The sequence below is a fragment of the Callithrix jacchus genome, chromosome X (assembly GCF_049354715.1).
Source record: "Callithrix jacchus isolate 240 chromosome X, calJac240_pri, whole genome shotgun sequence".
Lineage (NCBI taxonomy): Eukaryota > Metazoa > Chordata > Mammalia > Primates > Cebidae > Callithrix > Callithrix jacchus.
In genome coordinates, this window is record NC_133524.1 from 33,176,733 (window position 1) to 33,199,172 (window position 22,440).

Consider the following 22,440-nt stretch of genomic DNA (forward strand, 5'->3'; position numbering starts at 1 on the left):
TATGAAAATAGGCTTGCTGGGAGAATGGAAGGAGTAGGAGTGAATTCTTAAAGCACATTTTAGCAGAGCTGGATGTTAACTGCAGCATAATAGTGAAGATAAGACAACTGTTAGGCTTGATAAAATAATGGTAGGGAAAAAAGAATGAATAATTTTCCACAAAACAGAGATTGGTATAAAATATAAAATAAAACTGTATCAAAGCACATACAAATATGAGTTGCACATGACTAAAATGCAGTAAATATCTATAATATCTTCTCTATAATACAAAGGTTTTCATATAATACAAATGAAAAATAATGTGCTATAGAAATAATTTAACCATGATTTAAATTTCAGTAAATAGATAAATATTTGAAAAGTAATACACAAATGTATATATGGCAAATCAATCAAATAAATCCCAAGTCTTATATGCTGTTGCAGAAACGAATTATATTTATAACTGAATGTGTTGAAAAACTCAATTTTTCTAAGAGAAACCACTAACTGATGACACTATTGCAAATGTTTACATACAGTCCAAAAGATATTTCTACAAATCACAATATATTAATAAAAATCATATTTTTCATGCATTAAACTGTTCTATTAGAAAATTTAAGAATTCCAAAATATTTGCAAGCAAATTTTGCTTTGAAACTTTATATGATCCTTGATTAGAGTAATTGTAATATTCTTTTATTACAGTATTATTAATTTGGTGAAAATTCAACCCTTTGTCTAGTATGCCCCTGAATTACAATAAACGATCATTCCTTTTTTTCAGATATTTTGTTTGGATTTGTACATATTGTGCCTCTTGCTATTATCTAATTCTCCAAATAACAAAATAGAAAAGCAGTCACTTTGCTCATGGCATAATTTTGCCTTCATCTAAGTAATTGGTATTATTAAATTTGTGATTAAGTGCTATGGAACAGATTTTAGAGGGAAAAGATCTTAACCAGTACATTAAAAATGTCTACTACCAGTACTTTCATCCCTGCTTCAAGGCAAGACTGAAGTATGGAAGACAAAAATATGAGAAGAAATCGTACATCTCTCAAGGGATCTTCTGCTAACGTTTAGGACACTGAAATTCTAACTAAACCCCACATCTGCTGAGAATGGGTTTATATATACACATGCTTAAGTTTCTGTGTGAGTACATATACAAATCTATCTCTAATTTGAATGTATTTCCAGACTGACATTCTCTCATTACCACCCGAGTCCAAGCCACCAGCACCTATCTTCTTCAACTCTCATTGCTTCTGCTGTTGTTCCCCTACAGTTCTACTCTCAACCTAGAAGCCAGTGTGATTCTTTTAAAACATGATTGAGATTCTGCCACTCAACTTCTCAAAAACCTGCAATTGCTCTCATCTCATTTAGAATCTTCTTTACAATTTCCCCAAAGGCCCTCCACAATCTGGACACTCAAACTCCCATAACCTCATCTCTTCTACCCTTCTGCTGGCTTGTTTTGCTTCAGCCACATAGATTAATATAGGTTCAGTCCCACATTTGGTCCTTTATTCTATTTCCTCTACTCAGACTAAATGGCTGACTCTCTTACCTTCATCCAGTCTTTGCTCTAATGTCATTTCTACCCTATTTGAATTTGCAGTCCCACTACTTTCCATTACACCTATATCTATCCCTTTAGTGGTCCTAAATCCCCTTAATACATTCTGTGTTTTTTTTCCATAATATGTATCACCGAGCAATACACAATATTTACTTATTATCATTTTATTTGTTTGCTTGCTTCTATTCTGTCTTCCAATGTTATAATAAGAGCTCTATGAGGGCAAAGATTCATTAGTCTTTTTCACTGTTTTATAAGCACTTAGAATAGTGTGTGGTACATATTAAGAGCTTAATAAATATTTCTGAAATGAATGATTCTACATTCCTTAGATTTACTTGTTCTAACAATTTATTTTATTTCTCAATAGCAATGCAAAAAACATGAACGAGTTAAAAAGGACTTGAACAACTTTGCTTCACACCATCTTTGGCTTATAAGCTCGCTACCAGCTTACCCTTGTGCTGTTAAGTTGAACAAGGGTTGCCTCTATTTCTTGATCCTATTTAAAAACTATATTAGGATCACATCTCCTACCTGTAAACTTTCATCATATGGCCACATTTTTCACTATCCTCTTGAATACTCAAAGTACAGCAAATTTTATTCACTCCAAACAAACCATGTGCACTATAATTGGCTTTGAGGAGACAATTGAAATGATGTGTGCCCAACATTTTTCTTTCCTCCCATTTATTTCCTTCTTTCTTTTTCTCATTATTTTCTTATTTCTTTTTTTCTTTTCTCCCTTCCCTCATTCCTCACACTCTTTCTTCCCTACTTCTCTTCCTTCCCTACTTCTTCCCTTCCTTCCTCCTCCCTTTAGTGGTTAGAAACTCCAGGACAATGTTGAATATTGAAGGGATATGGGCACATATCCTTTTCTTGTTCATGATCTTAGAGTGAAAACATTCAGCTATTCATCAATAAAGGTTATTAGCTGTAAGTTGATTCTCAATAATCAGAAAAGTTAAAGCCTAGTTGCCATTCCTATTATGAGCTATGTTCTTATTTTTGTACTAAAAAATTCACACTTATGGATACAAAGGCCTAATTGAACAGCTAGGGATCTCTTCAGTGAGGGAGCAGCAGAATCACTTGAAGAATTCCACACCAAAGGCATGAATTATTATTTCTAAGAATTCCTCTAGGTAAATGATAACTACACAGTAAACATGTCATTATTTATTTCAAAATTGTCCTAGATAGAGTTCCCCTATAAGCAGATTTTAAGACAAGGGATATATTTGGGAATGATCCAAGGAAGCACTGACAAAACAGTACACAAGGTCGGACAGGGAGCAAATAAAAAAATCCTATGAGGCAGGTTTTTACTGTATGCTATGGGGTCTTAATACTGGAACAGAATTTTGGGTCACAGCACAAATCATCCTTCAGAGTTACCCCAACTGAAGAATGAGTGAGTAGTGGTGTTTATCTACTAAAAGCTATTTGTCATTGGTTGAGGTTTTCTGGGGTACATGGGGGATGGAGAGCTTTAACTACCTGACACTCATGTGTTTTGATTACTAGAGAGAGTCCTAAGCAAACAGTCAAAGACACTTGGAGTTGGCAGCTGCTAGTCAGAGTGCAAGGCATGCTGAGTCAGGAAATGATACGGGTGACGTCCCAAGAGTATTTTATACTCCAATAAAATTGATGCTTTCAGTAAAATTAGGTACATGGACAAATTATGGTAAATCCTTTCAGTTAAGTCTTTTAGTGGGTAATTTCTCCTTTTAGGATAAGCTTTCAAATATTTAACTCTCTCAGGAGAAAACCTTTTGGTAACTTGAAACTTATGATGCTAAGAAACTCTAGGTTCATGCTTTCATATGAGATACTTTAAAGCAGGATTTCATAGTTTAACACAGTAATTATATTTAGGAAAATTTTATCATGAAAATGATTTTTTCTTAAAATAAATGCAAGTTAATACTGTCCTAAAGTTTCAAAAATTTTAATTCTTTCAATTATGTAATCTTGTTTGTCATGAGTATTATTAACTTTGTACATAAAAATAATCACAATCAATTGATTAACTGCTAATATTGGCTCTGAAATAAGAAAGAAAATATTACTTATGTGTACGTTTCTCATTCCTCTCTAGCTCTGCTTAAGCTTGTGTTTTTGCTATTCAATGTAGATTTCCATATATAAGTTGGTGTTTATCTGCATAGTTTCTGTCAACATGATTAGGTAGCTTTCCAATTCAATACATCTACTGAAACCGTAAGTGCTATTTTAGTTGTATTTTGTTTAGAAAGTAATTATTTTAACTTATTCTATATTATCTATGTTATACTGCACTTTCAAAAAATATGTATTTTAAAGCACAGCAATATCTACTGTAGTTCTGTAATTTGATTCATGTAAATTTGTCAGGAATAAAATCAACCACAATTTAATTTCAAACATTTCCAACCAGCAGCTGTACAATTTATGCACTGCTTTTCTATTTTTACTACTGGATAATGACAATGATGAATGTCTTTAACAGGAAATACATAATCATTGATGAAAAGACTGTGCTCAAAACTATCCGCCTTCAAAAAGTCAATGAGGGTAGGAAGCCCATTCACCTGCTGGAGGAGATTTGTTGGGAGAGAGAAGGAATCATGCCCACAACTGCATCTTATGGGGATTCAACCATCCAGCTAAATTAAACCTGCAATAATACCATATTATAAACCACAATAATCAGTACTAATATGATTGCTGTCAGCTACAATATCAAATATATTAGGATAAACAAATGATTGACTATCAGTGTAGCCAAGGGTCTATCATTCTGAGTATGCCAGGTTAGCAAGTATGCAGACAGTTATTTAATGGGCAATTTAATAAGATCAGGGTCACTGCTCTCCTGAACCAAATGTCCATGAACCTGGGAAGGAATGAATATTAGCTCATTAGCAATAATTTACATGTTGAATGACAATGATGAACTTGCAAACTATGCTGCCATGTGAACTTAGTTGATAGAAATAATGACAAGATTTCTGGCATGTCACCTTTATCAAGTGATTAGATTTCTTTTCTTCACTGTACCAATAAATGATTTGACTTTTACTTCAAAAAGAATAAGAAAAGATACCATATGACATGGATGGAATAGTTCCAGAGATCTGTGAAGCTCTTATTTTACTGTGTAATTGTATAGCTTATTTCATATAATGTAAGATATTAAAGTCAAGTCACTGAAGATGCCGCAACATCGATTTACAAAACAAACAATAGCTTTATCTATTTGTACATTTATACAGGCAAATGTGTGATATAGAATGAGCTCCTAAGAATTCATTTGAGTATAAAATACTTTAGCTAATATGTACTGCTGATAGCAAACTCATCTTTCATCTATAATCGTATGCTGTTTGCATTGGAAAATACTAAGCTCTGGGTATACTATTTCATTTTGAGTGTAAAATGTATGATCACGAAAATGATCTGGAGACACATTATTATGTACATTTTCTTGATCCTACATTCATTTATCTTCAAACACTGCCTTCTAAAATTCATAGCCTATTTCCTTATCATGATTTGTCTTACTTCAGAATTCAGTAACTTGCTGTTAGTGATTTGAAAACAGCCGGATGTTGTTGGTTGCCTTTAGCTGGCAGTTATAAAAATATTTTATTGATTTCTATTCAGTTTTATTCCATATACTGTGGCATAGGTATTGACATTAATTTGAAATTGAATATGTACATGTGAAAAATTTAAAACAAAAATAAGGTACATTAGATATAAATGAAAAATCTAATTTCCCTTTTAGGAAAATGAAAGGACATTAGTCTACTGGCTAGGAATAAACTGTTCCTCCATCAAAGTTTATTTTCTAGTGGTTCCTTCCTGTCCCTGCTGCACGTAAAAATGATTATTTTTGTGAATTTCTTCATTTTAGGATGTCTTTCAATACTAAATATTGCAAGATACATCTTCTCACTTATGTCTCTCTTTCTACCCCAGATTTCTAAAGCAAACCACACTATAAAGTATTTTTAAGAATTCCAAGTGTAAGTCAAAATGCTGTCATGATGTAAACAATTTAAGTCAATTGTTCTGGTACTAGGAATGAGCAATATGATCATCTTGAAAAATCTAAATGAAAGTGCTTTGCTCTTACCTTCAAAGACTCCTCTTGTTTAAAGAGATTTTCAAAGTCCTTAGCACAGAGGTCAGAAGCATTGAGAAGTTGTTCCACTTCTGATAGGGCTTGTGAGACATGAGTGATCTCAGTCAGATATGTAGAAGGCACATAAGAAATTTCCAAAGGCATATCTTCAGTCATCACCGTCATCATTTCTTCACGGACAGTGTGCTGGTATAGATATACAAAAGAACAATTCTTTTAGCTTCCTAACAGTGAAAACTCCTCTACTGAGTTTATATAGGTTTCATTCTATAGCTGACAACTCAATCTACAAACTGGGCTGAAACTGGATTCAAAAACTAATAATGATAACTCTAGTAAAAAGGTTATTTGATTATATATGTACTTATTCCAAAAAAGCATTAGAAGCATTTCATAATAAGCGATACACATATATCAGCACCATGAATATAACATGAAAGAACATGAGGTCATAAGAAGGGTAGTTTTATGCTGAGAAAAAGATGATTTTTGAAACTGGCATTTAAATTTCTAATTTGCCACTGGCATTTAAAATTCTAGTTTTTCTGGAAATCTAGGGATGAGATTGGGTGAGGGGGGTTCATATCCGTTTTATTAGTAATGAAGGCTACTTTTCTATACATTTTCCCCAAGATCTTCATTGAGATACAACAGATATAAAGTAGTGAGGCTGGCATATAACTTTGTATTAAGCCCTCTTCTGCAAATTCTAGACATTAGCTCCTGTTTTTGTTGGTAGTGTCTTCAAAAGTTAAGCTGCTAATTAAAGTGCTGTATGAGCAGAAGTGACTGTGGAATTTATATTTTAAAAATACCTCCAGAATGTCCTGAGACATAAGGGACCTCTAACCTCTTCTCGTGCATCTAGACTTTTCTAACTGGGATCCAAGAGCTGGGTATGATGAGAATTTCTAGCTCCAGAGTCCTTTTGGAGTTTCTCAGTAATGCCTCTTTCCCTATTTCTTATAAGAGTAAAAAATAATACTATTCAGCATACAAATTCAGAAAGACAGATGACCTCTGCTCTCTTCTGTCTACAGTATAGGCAGCAAAATTCTTGTAATTGAAATTATTCTCCCAGTAACTTTGTCTAGAATTGACTAACTGCCACCTGCCTGTTGATGAGGTCACCTGAGGGTTTCAGTGGTAGGGTCTTTGGGGACCTTCAGAAGAAAAGCATGCTAACAGAGCCATTTATTACCGCACAGCCTTTTATGACAAGACCATACTCATTTTTACAGTAATGTAATAACTTGTACTTTGGGGGATCCTCGACTGAGCCCCACACAAAGATGAATAAAGTTTATAAGCTGGTCTGTGTATGTTTCTTTTTAACTTACCTGACTTAGGACTTTTATACTCAATTCTTACATGATGTAAAAAATGAAATTCTAATTTAGATGTCTCATCTACTTCTGATATAGCAAACTCATAGAATTGCACAAATTAGTTTTTTAATTTTTTTTTTGAGATGGAGTTTCACTCTTGTTACCCAGGCTGGAGTGCAATGGCTCAATCTCGGCTCGCTGCAACCTCCATCTCCTGGGTTCAGGCAATTCTCCTGCCTCAGCCTCCTGAGTAGCTGGGATTACAGGCAAGTGCTACCATGCCCAGCTGATTTTTTGTATTTTTAGTAGAGATGGTGTTTCACCATGTTAACCAGGATGGTCTCCATCTCTTGACCTCATGATCCACCCGCCTTGGCCTCCCAAAGTGCTGGGATTACAGGTGTGAGCCACCACGCCTGGCCCTAGTTTTTAAATAATTATGCCTTTTACAACATTTGTTTTATTCTGCATATCTTGACCAAACCCATAGCACACATTCCTTCATGATCAATGGAATGATAATATACATATTTCTCTCATTTATATTTAAAAGGATATTAGAAACTTGAGCCAGAATTTGATAAATAAAATTCAGAATTTAATGATAGATTTCTTAAGAAATTCTTAATTTCTCTATTTCTCTAATATGCATTTTACCAATTTAAAAGAAAAATAACTCAGCAGGCTATTTGAATGTGAAATTTTCACTGACCCATTAGGTTTAACACAGTAAAATCAACAGCACAAATAACATAAGCTTATGTTTTGCAGGCATTACATTAGGTTGGTGACCATTATGTTATTCTTAATAAAATTTACAAGTTAATAAGCTCATTTCTTCTTTGCATTAGTTGCTTTAACTCCTGAGGTAGAGAGCGCCATATCATTTAAAGAAAGCATATATTTTATAATATTTATTTAATGGCACAATTACCTTTGCTTTTAATGATACGCATTTTATACCTGTAAATTGTTAGAAAGGTGTTTGTTATCAGGAATAGAGTTAGGTAGAGGACAAGTTGTAGTTTTTCATTTATTTATTTATTTTGATGTTTAATCAAAGGAATTGTTTCAGATTGGACATATTTTTAGAAAAAGTCTAGGTGTTATTTAAAAAGCAGTGGGAATTCAAACAAGTTATGATGCATGTCCTCATCACTTTTTCTGAAAAAAATTCTAGGATACTTGTATCTATTTTCTGATTCCTCTTTGACATGTAGTTTTCTCAATCTTCATTACTTTCATTTGAGATGCTCTCAGCTATCTTTAATTCATATTGGTGCTTAATAAATATAGTAATTGTGGATTACAGCTAGTAAAAATTGTGTGAATATGATTTTTGTTGTATGGACAAATACAGTAATGAAAAGGGCACTAAAAATACACTCACTTTGTCTGCTAACATGTATTTACTTCCTTAAATAAAACTGTGAACCCAAATTTTGACTATTTGGCATTTGCATAAAGGAACTTAAAATAAAAATCAGATTTACCAATGAATCCAGGAGCTGGTTTTTTTAAAAGATTAACTAAATAGATAGACCACTAGCCAGACTAATAAAGGAGAAAAGAGAGAAGAATCAAATAGACACAATAAAAAATGATGAAGGGGATATTACCACTGATTCCACAGAGATACAAACTACCATCAGAGAATACTATCAACACCTCTACACAAATAAACTAGAAAATCTACAAGAGATGGATACATTTCTAGACACAAACACCCTCCCAAAACTAAACCAGGAAGAAGTCGAATACCTGAATAGACCAAAATTAAGTTCTGAAATTGAGGTAGTAATTAAGACTTTTTTTTGCCAACCAAAAAAAAAAGCCCAAGACCAGACGGACTTACAGCAGAATTCTACCAGAGGTACAAAGAGGAGCTTGTACCATATCTTCTAAAACTATTCCGAGCAATAGAAAAAGAGGGACTCCTCTCTAACTTATTTTGTGAGGTCAGCATCATCCTGATAACAAAACCTGGCAGAGACACAACAAAAAAGAAAGAAAATTTCAGGCCAATATCCCTGATAAAAATCAATGTGAAAGGCCAGGAGTGGTGGCTCAACCCTGTAATCCCAGCACTTTGGGAGGCCGAGTCGGGTGGATCACGAGGTTAAGAGATCGAGACCATCCTGCTCAACATGGTGAAACCCTGTCTCTACTAAAAATACAAAAAATTAGCTGGGCACAGTGGCACGTGCCTATAATCCCAGCTACTCAGGAGGCTGAGGCAGGAGAATTGCCTGAACCCAGGAGGTGGAGGTTGTGGTGAGCCGAGATCGTGCCATTGCAGTCCAGCCTGGGTAACAAGAGTGAAACTCCGTCTCAAAAAAAAAAAAAATATATGAAAATTTTCAATAAAATACTGGTAAACCGAATCCAACAGCATATTAAAAAGCATATCCACCATGATCAAGTCAGTGCCATCCCTGGTATGCAAGACTTGTTCAACATATGCAAATCAATAAATGTAATCCATTACATAAACAGAACCAATGACAAAAAACACATGATTATCTCCATAGACGCAGAGAAGGCCTTTGATAGAATTCAACAGCTCTTCATGCTAAAACCATTCAATAAACTGGGTAATGATGGAATGTATCTCAAAATAATAAGAGCTATTTATGACCAACCCACAGCCAGTGTCATACTGAATGGGCAAAAGCTGAAAGAATTTTGTAAACCATCATAAGAGAAGAATGCCCTCTTTCACTACTCCTATTCAACACAGTTTTGGAAGCTCTGGCCAAGGCAATCAGGCAAGGGAGAAATAAAAGGTATTCAAATAGGAAAAGAGGAAGTCAAATTATCTCGGTTTGCAGAAGACATCATTGTATATTTAGCAAACCCTATTGTCCCAGCCCCAAAACTCCTTAAGCTGATGAGCAACGTCAGCAAAGTCTCAGGATACAAAATCACCATGCAAAAATCACAAGCATTCCTGTACACCAATAACAGACAAACAGAGAATCAAATAATGAGAGAACTCCCATTCATAATTGTTACAAAGAGGATAAAACATCTAGGAATACAACTAACAAGAGATGTGAAGGACCTCTTTAAGGAGAACTACAAACCACTGCTCAAAGAAATGAGAGAGGACACAAACAAATGGAAAAACAATTCATGCTCATGGACAGGAATAAACAATATCAGGAAAACAGTCATATTGCCCAAAGTAATTTACAAATTTAATGCCATTCTTACCAAGCTACCATTGACTTTCTTCACAGAATTAGAAAAAATGACTTGGAACCAAAAAAAGCCTGTATAGCCAAGAGAATCCTAAGCAAAAAGAACAAAACTGGAGACATTATGCTACCTGACTCCAAACTACAAGGTTACAGTAACCAAAACAGCTTGGTACTAGTGCCAAAACATACATACACACACACACACACACACACACACACACACACACACACACACATATTCCACTGGAACAGAACAGAGGGCTCAGAAATAGCACTACTCCTCTACAACCATCTGATCTTTGACAAACTTGACAAAAACAAGCAATGGGGAAAGGATTCCCTATTTAATAAATGGTGTTAGGAAAACTGGCTAGCTATATACAGAAAACTGAAACTGGACCCCTTCTTTACACCTTATGCAAGAATTAACTCAAGATGGATTAAATATGTAAATGTAAGACCTAAAACCATAAAAACCCTAGAAGAAACCTAGGCAATATCATTCAGGACACGGGCATGTGCAAGGACTTCATGACTAAAACACCAAAAGCAATGGTAACAAAAGCCAAAATTGACAAATGGGATCTAATTAAACTAAAGAGCTTCTGCACAGCAAGAGAAACTATCATCAGCATGAACAGTCAACCTACAGAATGGGAGAAAATTTTTCCAATCTATCCATCTGACAAAGTGCTAACATCCAGAATCTATAGGGAACTTAAACAAATTTACAAGACAAAAACAACCCCACCAAAAAGTGGGCAAAGAATATAAACAGATGGTTTTCAAAAAAAAAAACATTAATGTGACCAACAAACATATGAAAAAAATGCTAATCATCACTGGTCAGTAGAGAAATGCAAATCAAACCCACAATGAGATGCCATCTCATGTCAGAATGGTAATCATTAAAAAGTCAGGAGACAACAGATGCTGGAGAGGATGTGGAGAAATAGGAACACTTTTACACTGTTAGTGGGAGTGTAAATTATTTCAACTATTGTGGTAGACAGTGTGTTGATTGCTCAAGGATCTAGAACCAGAAATATCATTTGACCCAGCAATCCCATTACTGGGTATATACCCAAAGAAATATAAATCATTCTACTATAAAGACACATGCACACGTATGTTTACCGCCGCACTATTCACAATAGCAAAGACTTGGAACCAACCCAAATGCCCATCAATTATAGACTGGACAAAGAAAATGTGCCACATATATACCATGGAATACTATGCAGCCCTAAAAGAGAATGAGTTTATGTCCTTTGCAGGGACAGAGACGAAGCTGGAAACCATCGTTATCAGCAAACTAACACAAGAAAAGAAAACCAAACACCACATGTTCTCACTCATAAGTGGTAGTTTAACAATGAGAACACATGGACACAGGGAGGGGAACATCACACACTGGGGTCTGTTGGGTGTGAGGGGAAAGGCGAGGGATAGCATTAGGAGAAATACCTAACATAGATGATGAGTTGATGGGTGCAGCAAACCACCATGGCACATGTATACCTATGTAACAAACCTGCACATTCTGCACATGTATCCCATAACTTATGTATGATGAGAATAAAGTTATTCAGTGACACTTGATAAAAAATAAAATGAAATATAAATGAGATTAACTTAAAAATAATAATTTGAGCTCTAAGATCAGAATTCTGTATCTCAGCAATTAAGATCCATCATTAGTTATAGTCCTAAACCAGTGCTTAAAGAATGTAGGCTGCACGCTGTACTCTGGCTTCTCATGTGATAAGCTTCTCTCCAAATGATCCAATGTGTCTGCCATATATTATTTTATTATATACCAATTTAATGATGATCAGCACATTAAAATAAAAACCATTTTCAACTATATTTCAATGAATATCTCTTTCAGAAAAGTGCTATGCGGCATCTGTTTAAATTGCCAATTTTTCTGGTAACCATCCTTTTACACACTGTGTACAAGAGTTCAATTTTTAAAAAATGTTTAGGTCCCCAAAATAAGTGACAAATAATTGTCATTTTATGTCTGGTTCTAGAAATCATTTTAAACAAATTTTTAATAACAAAGAAGTTTTTATTAACCCAACTGAAAAACTCTTTGAAGAAATATTAGCCGTTGAACTGCAGGTTGGAAATGTTCTAATAATATGCATATTATGCAGCAATCAGAAATGATGAGTTTGTGTCATTTGTAGGGACATGGATGAATCTGGAGAACATCATCCTCAGCAAACTGACACAAGAACAGAAAATGAAACACCGCATATTCTCACTCATAGGTGGGTGATGAAAAATGAGAACACATGGACACAGAAAGGGGAGTACTAAACACTGGGGTCTATTGGGGGGAAAAGGGGAGGGCCAGTGGGAGGGGGAGGTGGGGAGGGATAGCCTGGGGAGAAATGCCAAATGTGGGTGAAGGGGAGAAGGAAAGCAAAGCACACTGCTATGTGTGTACCTATGCAACTGTCTTGCATGCTCTGCTCATGTACCCCAAAACCTAAAATCCAATAAAAAATTTTAAAAAATATGCATATTGTGATTATTTTCAAGATCATTACAAATAAGCCATAGAGCAATTGGTGTCAATTCATGGAAATAATCCCTCCATGCTCAGCCATGGCATGAACAAATTTTCTAGAACACTTAGAAATATTAAAATTCTTACAGTTGAACATAATCAAGAAAATAGAAAGCTATAGTTTATTACTTTAGAAAAATCTGAATGAGAAAAATCTAATTATTTATATCCTAAACTACTGATAATCAAGTAATTTTTTAAAAATTTTTCTTCTTTTCATTATAAAGATAAATTAGAATACCTGTAGTGTCTAAAATGTTTCTGATTGCAATTACCTATGGGCAACAATTCAGCTATATGTTATAAGTTAAATTCCAAAAGGTTAATGCTTTTCACTAAGTATATTTAAGGAAGACAGATCTATTAAAGGATTTACTATCTTGATACATAGCATCCAGTCATCATAGATAACAGATGTTAAGTGGTACAGATCAACTGAATAGAGAAAGCTAAGGGTTGATACCATGAACTTTCATGAGAAATAGAAATATTCCAAAATAACCCTTTGACACCACTGGGAAATTGTGAACTCATTTTCTAGAAAATTCTGTTGTACTGAGTTTGAATATTCTCATTTATTATAGCAATCTGATATGTACAATAATGTTTAATATGTAGAGACTTTTCATAATTTTTATATACAAGAGACTACCACAAATTGAATCAAAAGAGAGTCAGACACTTGGAGATCTAGTTTACTATCTATTTCTTAAAAATACAGCATTCCTACTGACACACTCATGCAAATCTATAATGAATAAACTACGTGCATTGAATGACTTTCAGTTTGGTTTAATAAAAATTTCAGACAGTTATTTAAAACTCAGTGTAATTGGAAATATCAGGTTCATTTTCTCTTCTTTATGCAAAATCCATGTACTTATATTCAGATTAATCCTTTTCATTTGAATTTCATTAACTCTGTCTTGAATAATTATATCCTCCTGAATTCTGATGTGTACAAATCCTGTCTAACCTTTTGAAAATCAAGTTGCTTTTGTTAACATTCTTTACCACCTTATATCATTATAGATACTCATGTATCATTAGCAAGGAAATGCTATAATCTGACTAATTCATTTTATTTCTTTGTGTTTATTTTAATTTCTAACTATATATACCCAAAAGAATATACTAGCCTCATTTTCTAGAGACAACATTCAAGGTGTGTGAAAGAAACCTTGAAATACCTATTTTTATTGACAAAAGTTTGATCAATGCTTAATAATTATTACAGATCAAAATTATGATTTATATGATATAAAGTTGAGGTCAAAACAGCTTTGAGATTTTGAGCTATGTAAGTAGGCAGAGGTATCACTCACAAAGTTTAAATAAACTTTCATTTATCTGAAACTTCAGTTATCACATTCTTTTTATTACATAAAATTTTTTTCTTGAAGGGTCATAACTGCATGAGATAAAAGCAATCCTGTTTTGAAACAAATGGTGCATTATGTCTAGGTTTTTAAACAAAATGTTTTCCTTCATGATTTAAAAGGCTTCTCTCTCCTTTAAATGCATTGAGGTTACTGGCCCATTTATAAGTTATGAGGTCAAAGAAACTCAAAAATAATAATGTGCTATATGACATATTATTATGACATATGCCAAAAAATAACCATATATCGCATATAAATATGACACATAAAAAATATATCAATGCATCCAAAGTCTAACTAACAAAAACAGACTATTACGTTGACCAAAAACAGTAAAATACTTATGGAGCCTTTTTTTACTTTATTAGTGTTAACAAAGATGAAGATAAGCAAATCCTCCAAGTAAGAAGATTTATTAATGATTTACTGTGAGCTATAATATGAAAATCTATGAGCCATAATGTGAAAATATATCAGTTTATATCTGATTATCTTTCCTCAAAAGGATATTCTTAAGTATTATGGATTATTTAAAAGTAATAACACAATGATATGTAAATCCAAAATAGGATTACATGCTTTAAGTAGGTTCAGATGGGTCATAAATGAAAAGGCAATGGGAAAGAGTTAAATTGTCTTAGACAAGTAGCTCTGTCTCCTAGGCTCACAAGTCTTCAGAGAAAGACAAGTTGCCTTCTAGGGGTCATTATAATAATAAAGAAGATTGAGGGTTTTTAAGAATTCATTTATCCTGGATAATTATAATAGATATTATAAGCATAAAATGCAAATCACAATTAAATTTGGCAAAATTATTGTATCAGTCCAGAGTGATTAAAAATCCCTCAAACAGTAAAGCATAAAAACAAAAAAATATGATGCAGATGAGATTGATATGGGTTTAGTCTGCCTTATCACTGTTTTGGATACATATAATGGCATGACAATAACAGCATTCTGACAGTACTTCCTTTTTTAGGTTTAGTCAAGTTACTGGGTAGAAAGACCTTGAATAATGAGTCCAATGAATCCAAGCATATTGGTTATGAACCTGCATAGAGAAATAGCAATGAGAGAGTGCTTTCCTCTTATGTAATTTCCCCCTTCTTATTGCAACATCTATAAAATTGCTTATGTGAACCTATGTAATCAAAAAAAGGAGATACCCACATCAGAATAAAATTAAGTGATCAACAATATAATTTACCCCCTTTTTTAAAAAGAATAAAACCCACTAAAATACATAAAAAATCAAGGAAAAATATGGGAGAAAATTATCCTTTATATCCACATTATTTGTTTTCTAAAATTAGTATAAAATTTTAAAGTAGGGCAGCCTGTTAGTGAAAAAGATATGCTGATGATGCTGAATTTGCCAGTCTTTAAATATATCCTACTTCTAGAAAGCCAGGTATAAACAGTGTCCTATATAAAAGGTCTGGACAGACCTGCTCATTGACCTGCCTCATGTTGATTCTTACTTTCTACAGCATGAAATTTACCTAATTCCTCAGGGCCAAGCTCAATTACTATCTAATTAAGCTGATAAACTGAATCTGGAAAATGTGTTAATGGCTTACAGTGGTTTAGTGTTTTCTTTCAAAGGACAACATTTGCATTTTTATAAAGGTTTTCAAAGAATTAACATAAATCAGTAACTTGCAAAAATTTTAGTCACTAAGTATGGCCTGTGAGAGAAGAGAAATAAAAGACTTTTGTTGACACCAGGATAACAACTACATAAGCACCAATATATAAGCAGCAACAATCATGGCCTGCCTTGTAAAATCATCTCCAGAAAATAACCTACACATTAATAGATAAGACACATAATAGATTATATACCCTAGTCAACTTATAAGGCAGCCAAAAATAAATGTAGCAAAGACTCATGCCTACTACTGAGCATACAGTATGTTACCAAAAATATTTGTTGCATAAATTAATGAAGAAACAAGCATCAACTTAAAAGGATAACTATAAAATACACTGTGGCAAGAATCACCAGGATCTACGTTCATAATATAATGTATATTTAGGAATATTCAGAATTCAAACAGGAATATTTTCATTTCATTATGCAACCTTTATTGTCATAGATTTAAAAGGTATATCTGATTTAACTATGTCACATTCTCCAATTCATAGCACTCTAGCTACATGTTATTGTACATGCAGGTTTAGGCCCTTAAGTTGTCTTTTAGGTATTAATGTACCTCATTATACATGCATACAAACATAAGTAATTATTTGAGATTATGATATATCGACAATATTAAGATATACTAATTATAGCTTTTTCATGGGTGTCACAATGTCTATTAGCATTGAGAAGACCTGTAGTCAAAAACTCATTTTAACCTTTGATAACTCGTCCAAAACTCTTCCCATAAAAGTTTTCATTTACATATCCAGAGTATATTTTTATTGTAAACTATTCTAAAATATCAGCTTGGGAATACTTGCCATAGTGATCTTTTTATATGTTGACATGCAAAAACGAACCCTCCCTCCATTCCACACACATACCTATACTTAACTCAATGTGAAAGTAAAAGTAACACAAGAAAAAATGAGTATAGAAATACCTTAAATTCTGCAGTTATATTTTATCCTACTAAATCACTTATTATCTGTTGCCTTGTGGATCTGTCAACTTGAATTGATTTTTCAGAATAAACTCACACTATTATTTGTATACTACATCTGTCAAACCCCACAGAAAATGTGGCTACTATCTCTAGATTAATGTAGCAACTCAGTATCTATGTCTAAATGTGCACGTGTTATGATTATGTTTTTCAATGAAGTATTTTATTAGAAACGCGAGTGTTAGTTAAGATGCCTATTATTACACTGTTCAGTATGGTAGTCATTAACTACATTTGGCTAAAAAAAATTGCATCTAAATTATTTAAAAGGAAATACAATGAAAAATTTAGTACTCTGTTTTTACTACCCATATTTTAAGTTCTCAGTAGCCTCAATAGCTACTGTATTGGACAGTGTAGATATAGAAAATTTCCATCATCTCAGAAAGTTCTATTCAATAGTGCTAATCTAGAAAATGACAATACATTTTATTTCTAGATAATGTTAATACATAAGTATGTTCTGTAATGGTTTTTCATTCTACTCAATCTCTGCCCAAAGTGCTGCCTAGTACCCAATGTGGTTAAAGTTACCTAATGGGCACTCGATTAATATTCTTTTATAATGGCAGTCATAAAAGAAAGAAACACTCCTTTTTCAAATTGCTTATTAAAAATATAACAACGTCTTCTATTTTAAATAATAATGTGAAAACTAAGATATATGAAAAATCTAATGCTAGTATTGTATCTATCTGAAAATACTTGCAGCATAGTTTTTCACAAAGGTGATTTAGACTGGCTACTAAATCCAAATTAAAATGTCGCATGCTGAAAATTCAATCAATTTATTATTATTCTATATCTGATTGGTTTAACTGAATTGCTAAATACACTGTATATTGTTTTTAGGTAGACATAGCCTAAATCTGTAAGTAATCTCACTCAACTTTGAAGATAATTTTAAAACCTATTATTGTGACTTATACATAATATGCATTATTCATCTGGTCAAAGCTTATTACATATGTGCACATGTATGTGTTTGTGCAAATATAGACACAAAAAATGGAAATGTTGAGAATGAGTAAATCACTTCATAGGCATGTTTTCTGTTTCCCTTCAAGCTAAGTACATACAACCTCAAGATAATCACAAATAACTGCTAGAATTTAGAAGAATGTATGGTATCAGGATCTGAAATTATGGAAAAAAATTGCAGATGAAGAGAAAAAGATGATGAACTGGTGGCATTTCAAAGATATGTGTATCTTGGCATGATCTGAGATAGAAATTATGGATCTGATGATTTTCAAGTATATATGTGGAATGATTTGTGGTAGACCATTGATTTAAGGACATCCGTTTGACCTAAGAAGGAGCCAGTACCCACTGGTTAGTTTCATGCAGGCATTACTGGACAGTGTCTGTACTACATGGCTACGGAAAGCCTTACTTCCACCCCTTTTCCATGAGATCAAAGATGGCCCATACATACATTTTGTGAATAGGTTCCAGCTTGTTAAATAATTATTCACCAGATTAAAAAAACTCTCATTATTCACATTGCTTCTCAATCAATCACTATGCATCGGAGCATCAAAACCTTAACTGCATTTGTGCTAAGACAATTAACATTCTTTGACTTAAGCATGAGAGTAAAAAAAGCAAAGCTTTTTCAGAAGACACAAGGGGTTGAAGAGAAAGATAAAGCTGAGAGTCCATACAAATAGAAAACTAGAAGAAATAGAAGATATATTTAATAAAAAATAAAATTAGAAACATTAAAAGGTTATCACTATAGAACAGAAAGCCTGTAACCTGGTTTTTAAAAAATCAATAGACAATTTAGAAAAGAGAATAATGATTGCTAAAAAAAATGTGGGCTTTTTACAGTCAAGCAGAAGTATGCCACAATTTAAAGAAAAATAGAATAAAACTGATATTAATATTGAATAAAAAAGAAACTTAGAAAATAGATCTAGGATACCTATTAAGCAATTTTAAGTCCCAGAATAAGAGAAGAGAAGAGATGGAAAATTTGTAATAAATAAAACAATCACAACAGAATTCCAGAGCTAAAGAAGTTATTAATATTAATTGGTTATTTTTAAATGGTATCCAAGAACAAAAAAGAATTAAAGAATAAGAGGTGGCTCACAACTATAATACCAGTACTTTAAGAGGCTGAGGTGAGAAGACTGCTTGATTTCAGGAGTTCAAGACCAGTCTAGGCAACACAGTGAGACACTACCTCTGCAAAAAAAAATGTTTAAAAAAGTAGCCAGCTGGCCGAGTGTGGTGGCTCAAGCCTGTAATCCCAGCACTTTGGGAGGCCGAGGTGGGTGGATCACAAGGTCAAGAGATCAAGACCATCCCGGTCAACATGGTGAAACCCCGTCTCTACTAAAAATACAAAAAATTAGCTGGGCATGGTGGTGCATGCCTGTAATCCCTGCTACTCAGGAGGCTGAGGCAGGAGAATTGCCTGAACCCAGGAGGTGGAGGTTGCACTGAGCCGAGATTGCGCCATTGCACTCCAGCCTGGATAACAAGAGTGAAACTCCATCTCAAAAAAAAAAAGTAGCCAGCCATGCTAGTGATTGCCTGTAGTCCCAGCTACTCGGGAGGCTGAGGCAGTAGGATCTCTTGAGCCTAGGAGTTGAAGGCTGCAGTGAGCTATGATTGCATCACTGAACTCTAACCTGGGCAATAGCAAGACCCTGTCTCAAAAATAAAATTAAAATAAAATAACAAATAGAGATATATATTTAGAAACATTTTAAATTATATCCTAATGGAATTTCTGCACTTAAAGGTATGGGGCAAAGAGCATCTTTAGAGTTTGAGAGAAAGAAAAAAGATTAAACACAAAGAAATGATATTTGGACTAGAATCAGACTTTACACTGGCCACAATGGTAGCTAGAAGACAGCTGAAACTAGAAAACAATGGAAACTAGAAGAAAATTGTTCATAACCTACAGAGACAACTAAAACAAGAGGAAAGATATTAAAGAATGCTGTTACTACCCAATAAACCTAACAGGATAACTGCAAAGTAAAGATCATTTTGAAAATACAAGGCTTACAAAGTTTACATCCTTTGTGTTTTATGAGGACATTTCTCAAGTGTTCCAACCAAATTAAAAATGAAGTACAGTTGGCCCTCTGTATCCATGGGTTCCACATTTGTGGATTTAACCAACCATGGATCGAACATATTTGCAAAAATATATGAATGGTTTGCCTACATTGAAAATGTACAGACATTTTTATTGCCATTATTCTCTAAAAAATACTGCATATTTGCAGTATTGTTTATCAAAATCCTTGGATTTTGATATCTGTGGGGCAGTCCTGAAACCAATGTCCCACAGATACTGAAGGATGGCTATATAATAAAGATGTTAAAACAAGGAGAAATAAGGGAAACAAAAAAATAAACCTTGTGTGGTTTTTGTTCATAATTTAAGTAATAATAGTGTAAGTATAATTTAAGAAATCATGACTTCTTAAACTAGATATGTGATACAATAAGTGAAAACAACAGTATCCAGGAAATAAAATTATAAATCATTAGCTTTTAAAGAATTTTGCCTTTGATTGAAAATAATGAGGTGTTGGTTAAGTAAATCACCTTGGTGATGAGGGCATTGTTCTTATTTAACTTTGATGTAACATTATAGAAATAGAGGCTTAAAATTGTTGCTTATAAGAGGAAACAGCACTAGGAAAATGCAAATACAAAGCATAACTTATAAATTACCTATAAGTGGGGGAAGAGATGCAGCAGAGTGCAGTGAAGATGATGATTTATAAAATTATACATGAGGAATAAGAGTAAATAAAATGTATGATAAAATAATGACCATCAATATGACAAGGAATTAAAACAGGTATACAGTTGTAAGAGTTATTATAACAAAAATAAACTTGGTTAAAATCCCTAATCTAAAGATAAAATATCTATCATTCTATACTGTATCTCCCTAAGCACATATTAGTAAGAACATGTAACATTTGTCTTTATAGACACCAGAGGCTGGGAAGAATGTAGGTGAGCAGAATGGGTAAAGAGAGGTTGGTTACTGGGTACAAACATATAGTTGTGAAGAGAGCATAAATGCTGATGTTTGACAGCAGAGTAGGTGACTATAGTCAAAAACAATGCATTGTATATTTCAAAATACCTAGAAGAGAGAAACTGAAATACTCCCAACACAGAGAAATGCTAAATACTTGAGGTGATGGATACCCTAAATATCCTGACTTAATCATTATACAATCTATGCATGTAACAAAATATTACATGTACACCATAAAGATGTAAAAATACAAGCCAGAAGAGAGTGGGGGCCAATATTCAACATCCTTAAAGAAAAGAACTTTCAACCCAGAATTTCATGTCCAGCCAAACTGAGCTTCAGAAGTGAAGGAAAAATAAAATCCTTTGCGAACAAGCAAGTACTCATGAGATTTTGTCACCACCAGGCCTGCTTTACAAGAGCTCCTGAAAGAGGCACTACACACAGAAAGGAACAACCAGTACCATTCCAAAAACATACCAAATGCTAAAGAGCATCAACAAAATGAAGCATCTGCATCAACTAACGGGCAAAACAGTCAGCTAGCATCAAAATGGCAGTATCAATTTCACACATAACAATATTAACCCTAAATGTAAATGGGCTAAATGCACCAATCAAAAGACACAGACTGGCAAGTTGGATAAAAAGCCAAAACCCATCAGTGTGCTGTATCCAGGAAACCCATCTCACATGCAAGGATACACAAAGGCTCAAAATAAAGGGATGGAGGAAGATTTACCAAGCAAATAGAGAGAAAAAAAAAAAAAAGCAGGAGTTGCAATTCTCATCTCTGATAAAATAGACTTTAAACCAACAAAGATCAAAAGAGACAAAGAAGGACATTACATAATGGTAAAATGATCGATACAACAAGAAGAGCTAATGATCCTAAATATATATGCACACAATACAGGAGCACCCAGATATATAAGGCAAGTTCTTAATGATTTACAAAGAGACTTAGACTCCCACACAATAATAGTGGGAGACTTTAACACTCCACTGTCAATATTAGAAAGATCAACCAGACAGAAAATTAACAAGGATATCCAGGACTTGAACTCAGACCTGGAACAAGCAAACCTGATAGACATTTACAGAACTCTCCACCCCAAATCCACAGAATATACATTCTTCTCAGCACCACAACACATCTACTCTAAAATTGACCATATAATTGGAAGTAAAGCACTCCTCAGCAAATGCAAAGCAACTGAAATCATAACAAACAATCTCTCAGACCATAGTGCAATCAAGTTAGAACTCAGAATTCAGAACTGAACTCAGAACCACACAGCTTCATGGAAACTGAACAACTGGCTCTTGAATGTTGACTGGATAAACAATTACATGAAGGCAGAAATAAAGAAGTTCTTCAAAACCAACGAGAATGAAGACACAACATACCAGAATCTCTGGGACACATTTAAAGCAGTCTCTAGAGGAAAGTATATAGCAATAAGTGCCCATATGAGGAGAATGGAGAGATCCAAAATTGACACCCTCTCGTCAAAATTGAAAGAGCTGGAGGAGCAAGATCAAAAAAAC

The 22,440-nt window shown here is 33.7% G+C and overlaps 1 protein-coding gene across 17 annotated transcripts in view; it reads right to left on the bottom strand.

The window, feature by feature from the left end:
* DMD (dystrophin) overlaps positions 1–22,440 on the bottom strand; it is a 2,312,475-nt gene that overhangs the window by 1,219,517 nt on the left and 1,070,518 nt on the right. For all 17 annotated transcript variants that reach the window (XM_054251383.2, XM_035288503.3, XM_054251382.2 and 14 more), the window contains one exon: positions 5,709–5,903. In XM_054251383.2, coding sequence (XP_054107358.2) covers positions 5,709–5,903 — 195 coding nt within the window. The remainder of the gene's footprint in view (positions 1–5,708; positions 5,904–22,440) is intronic.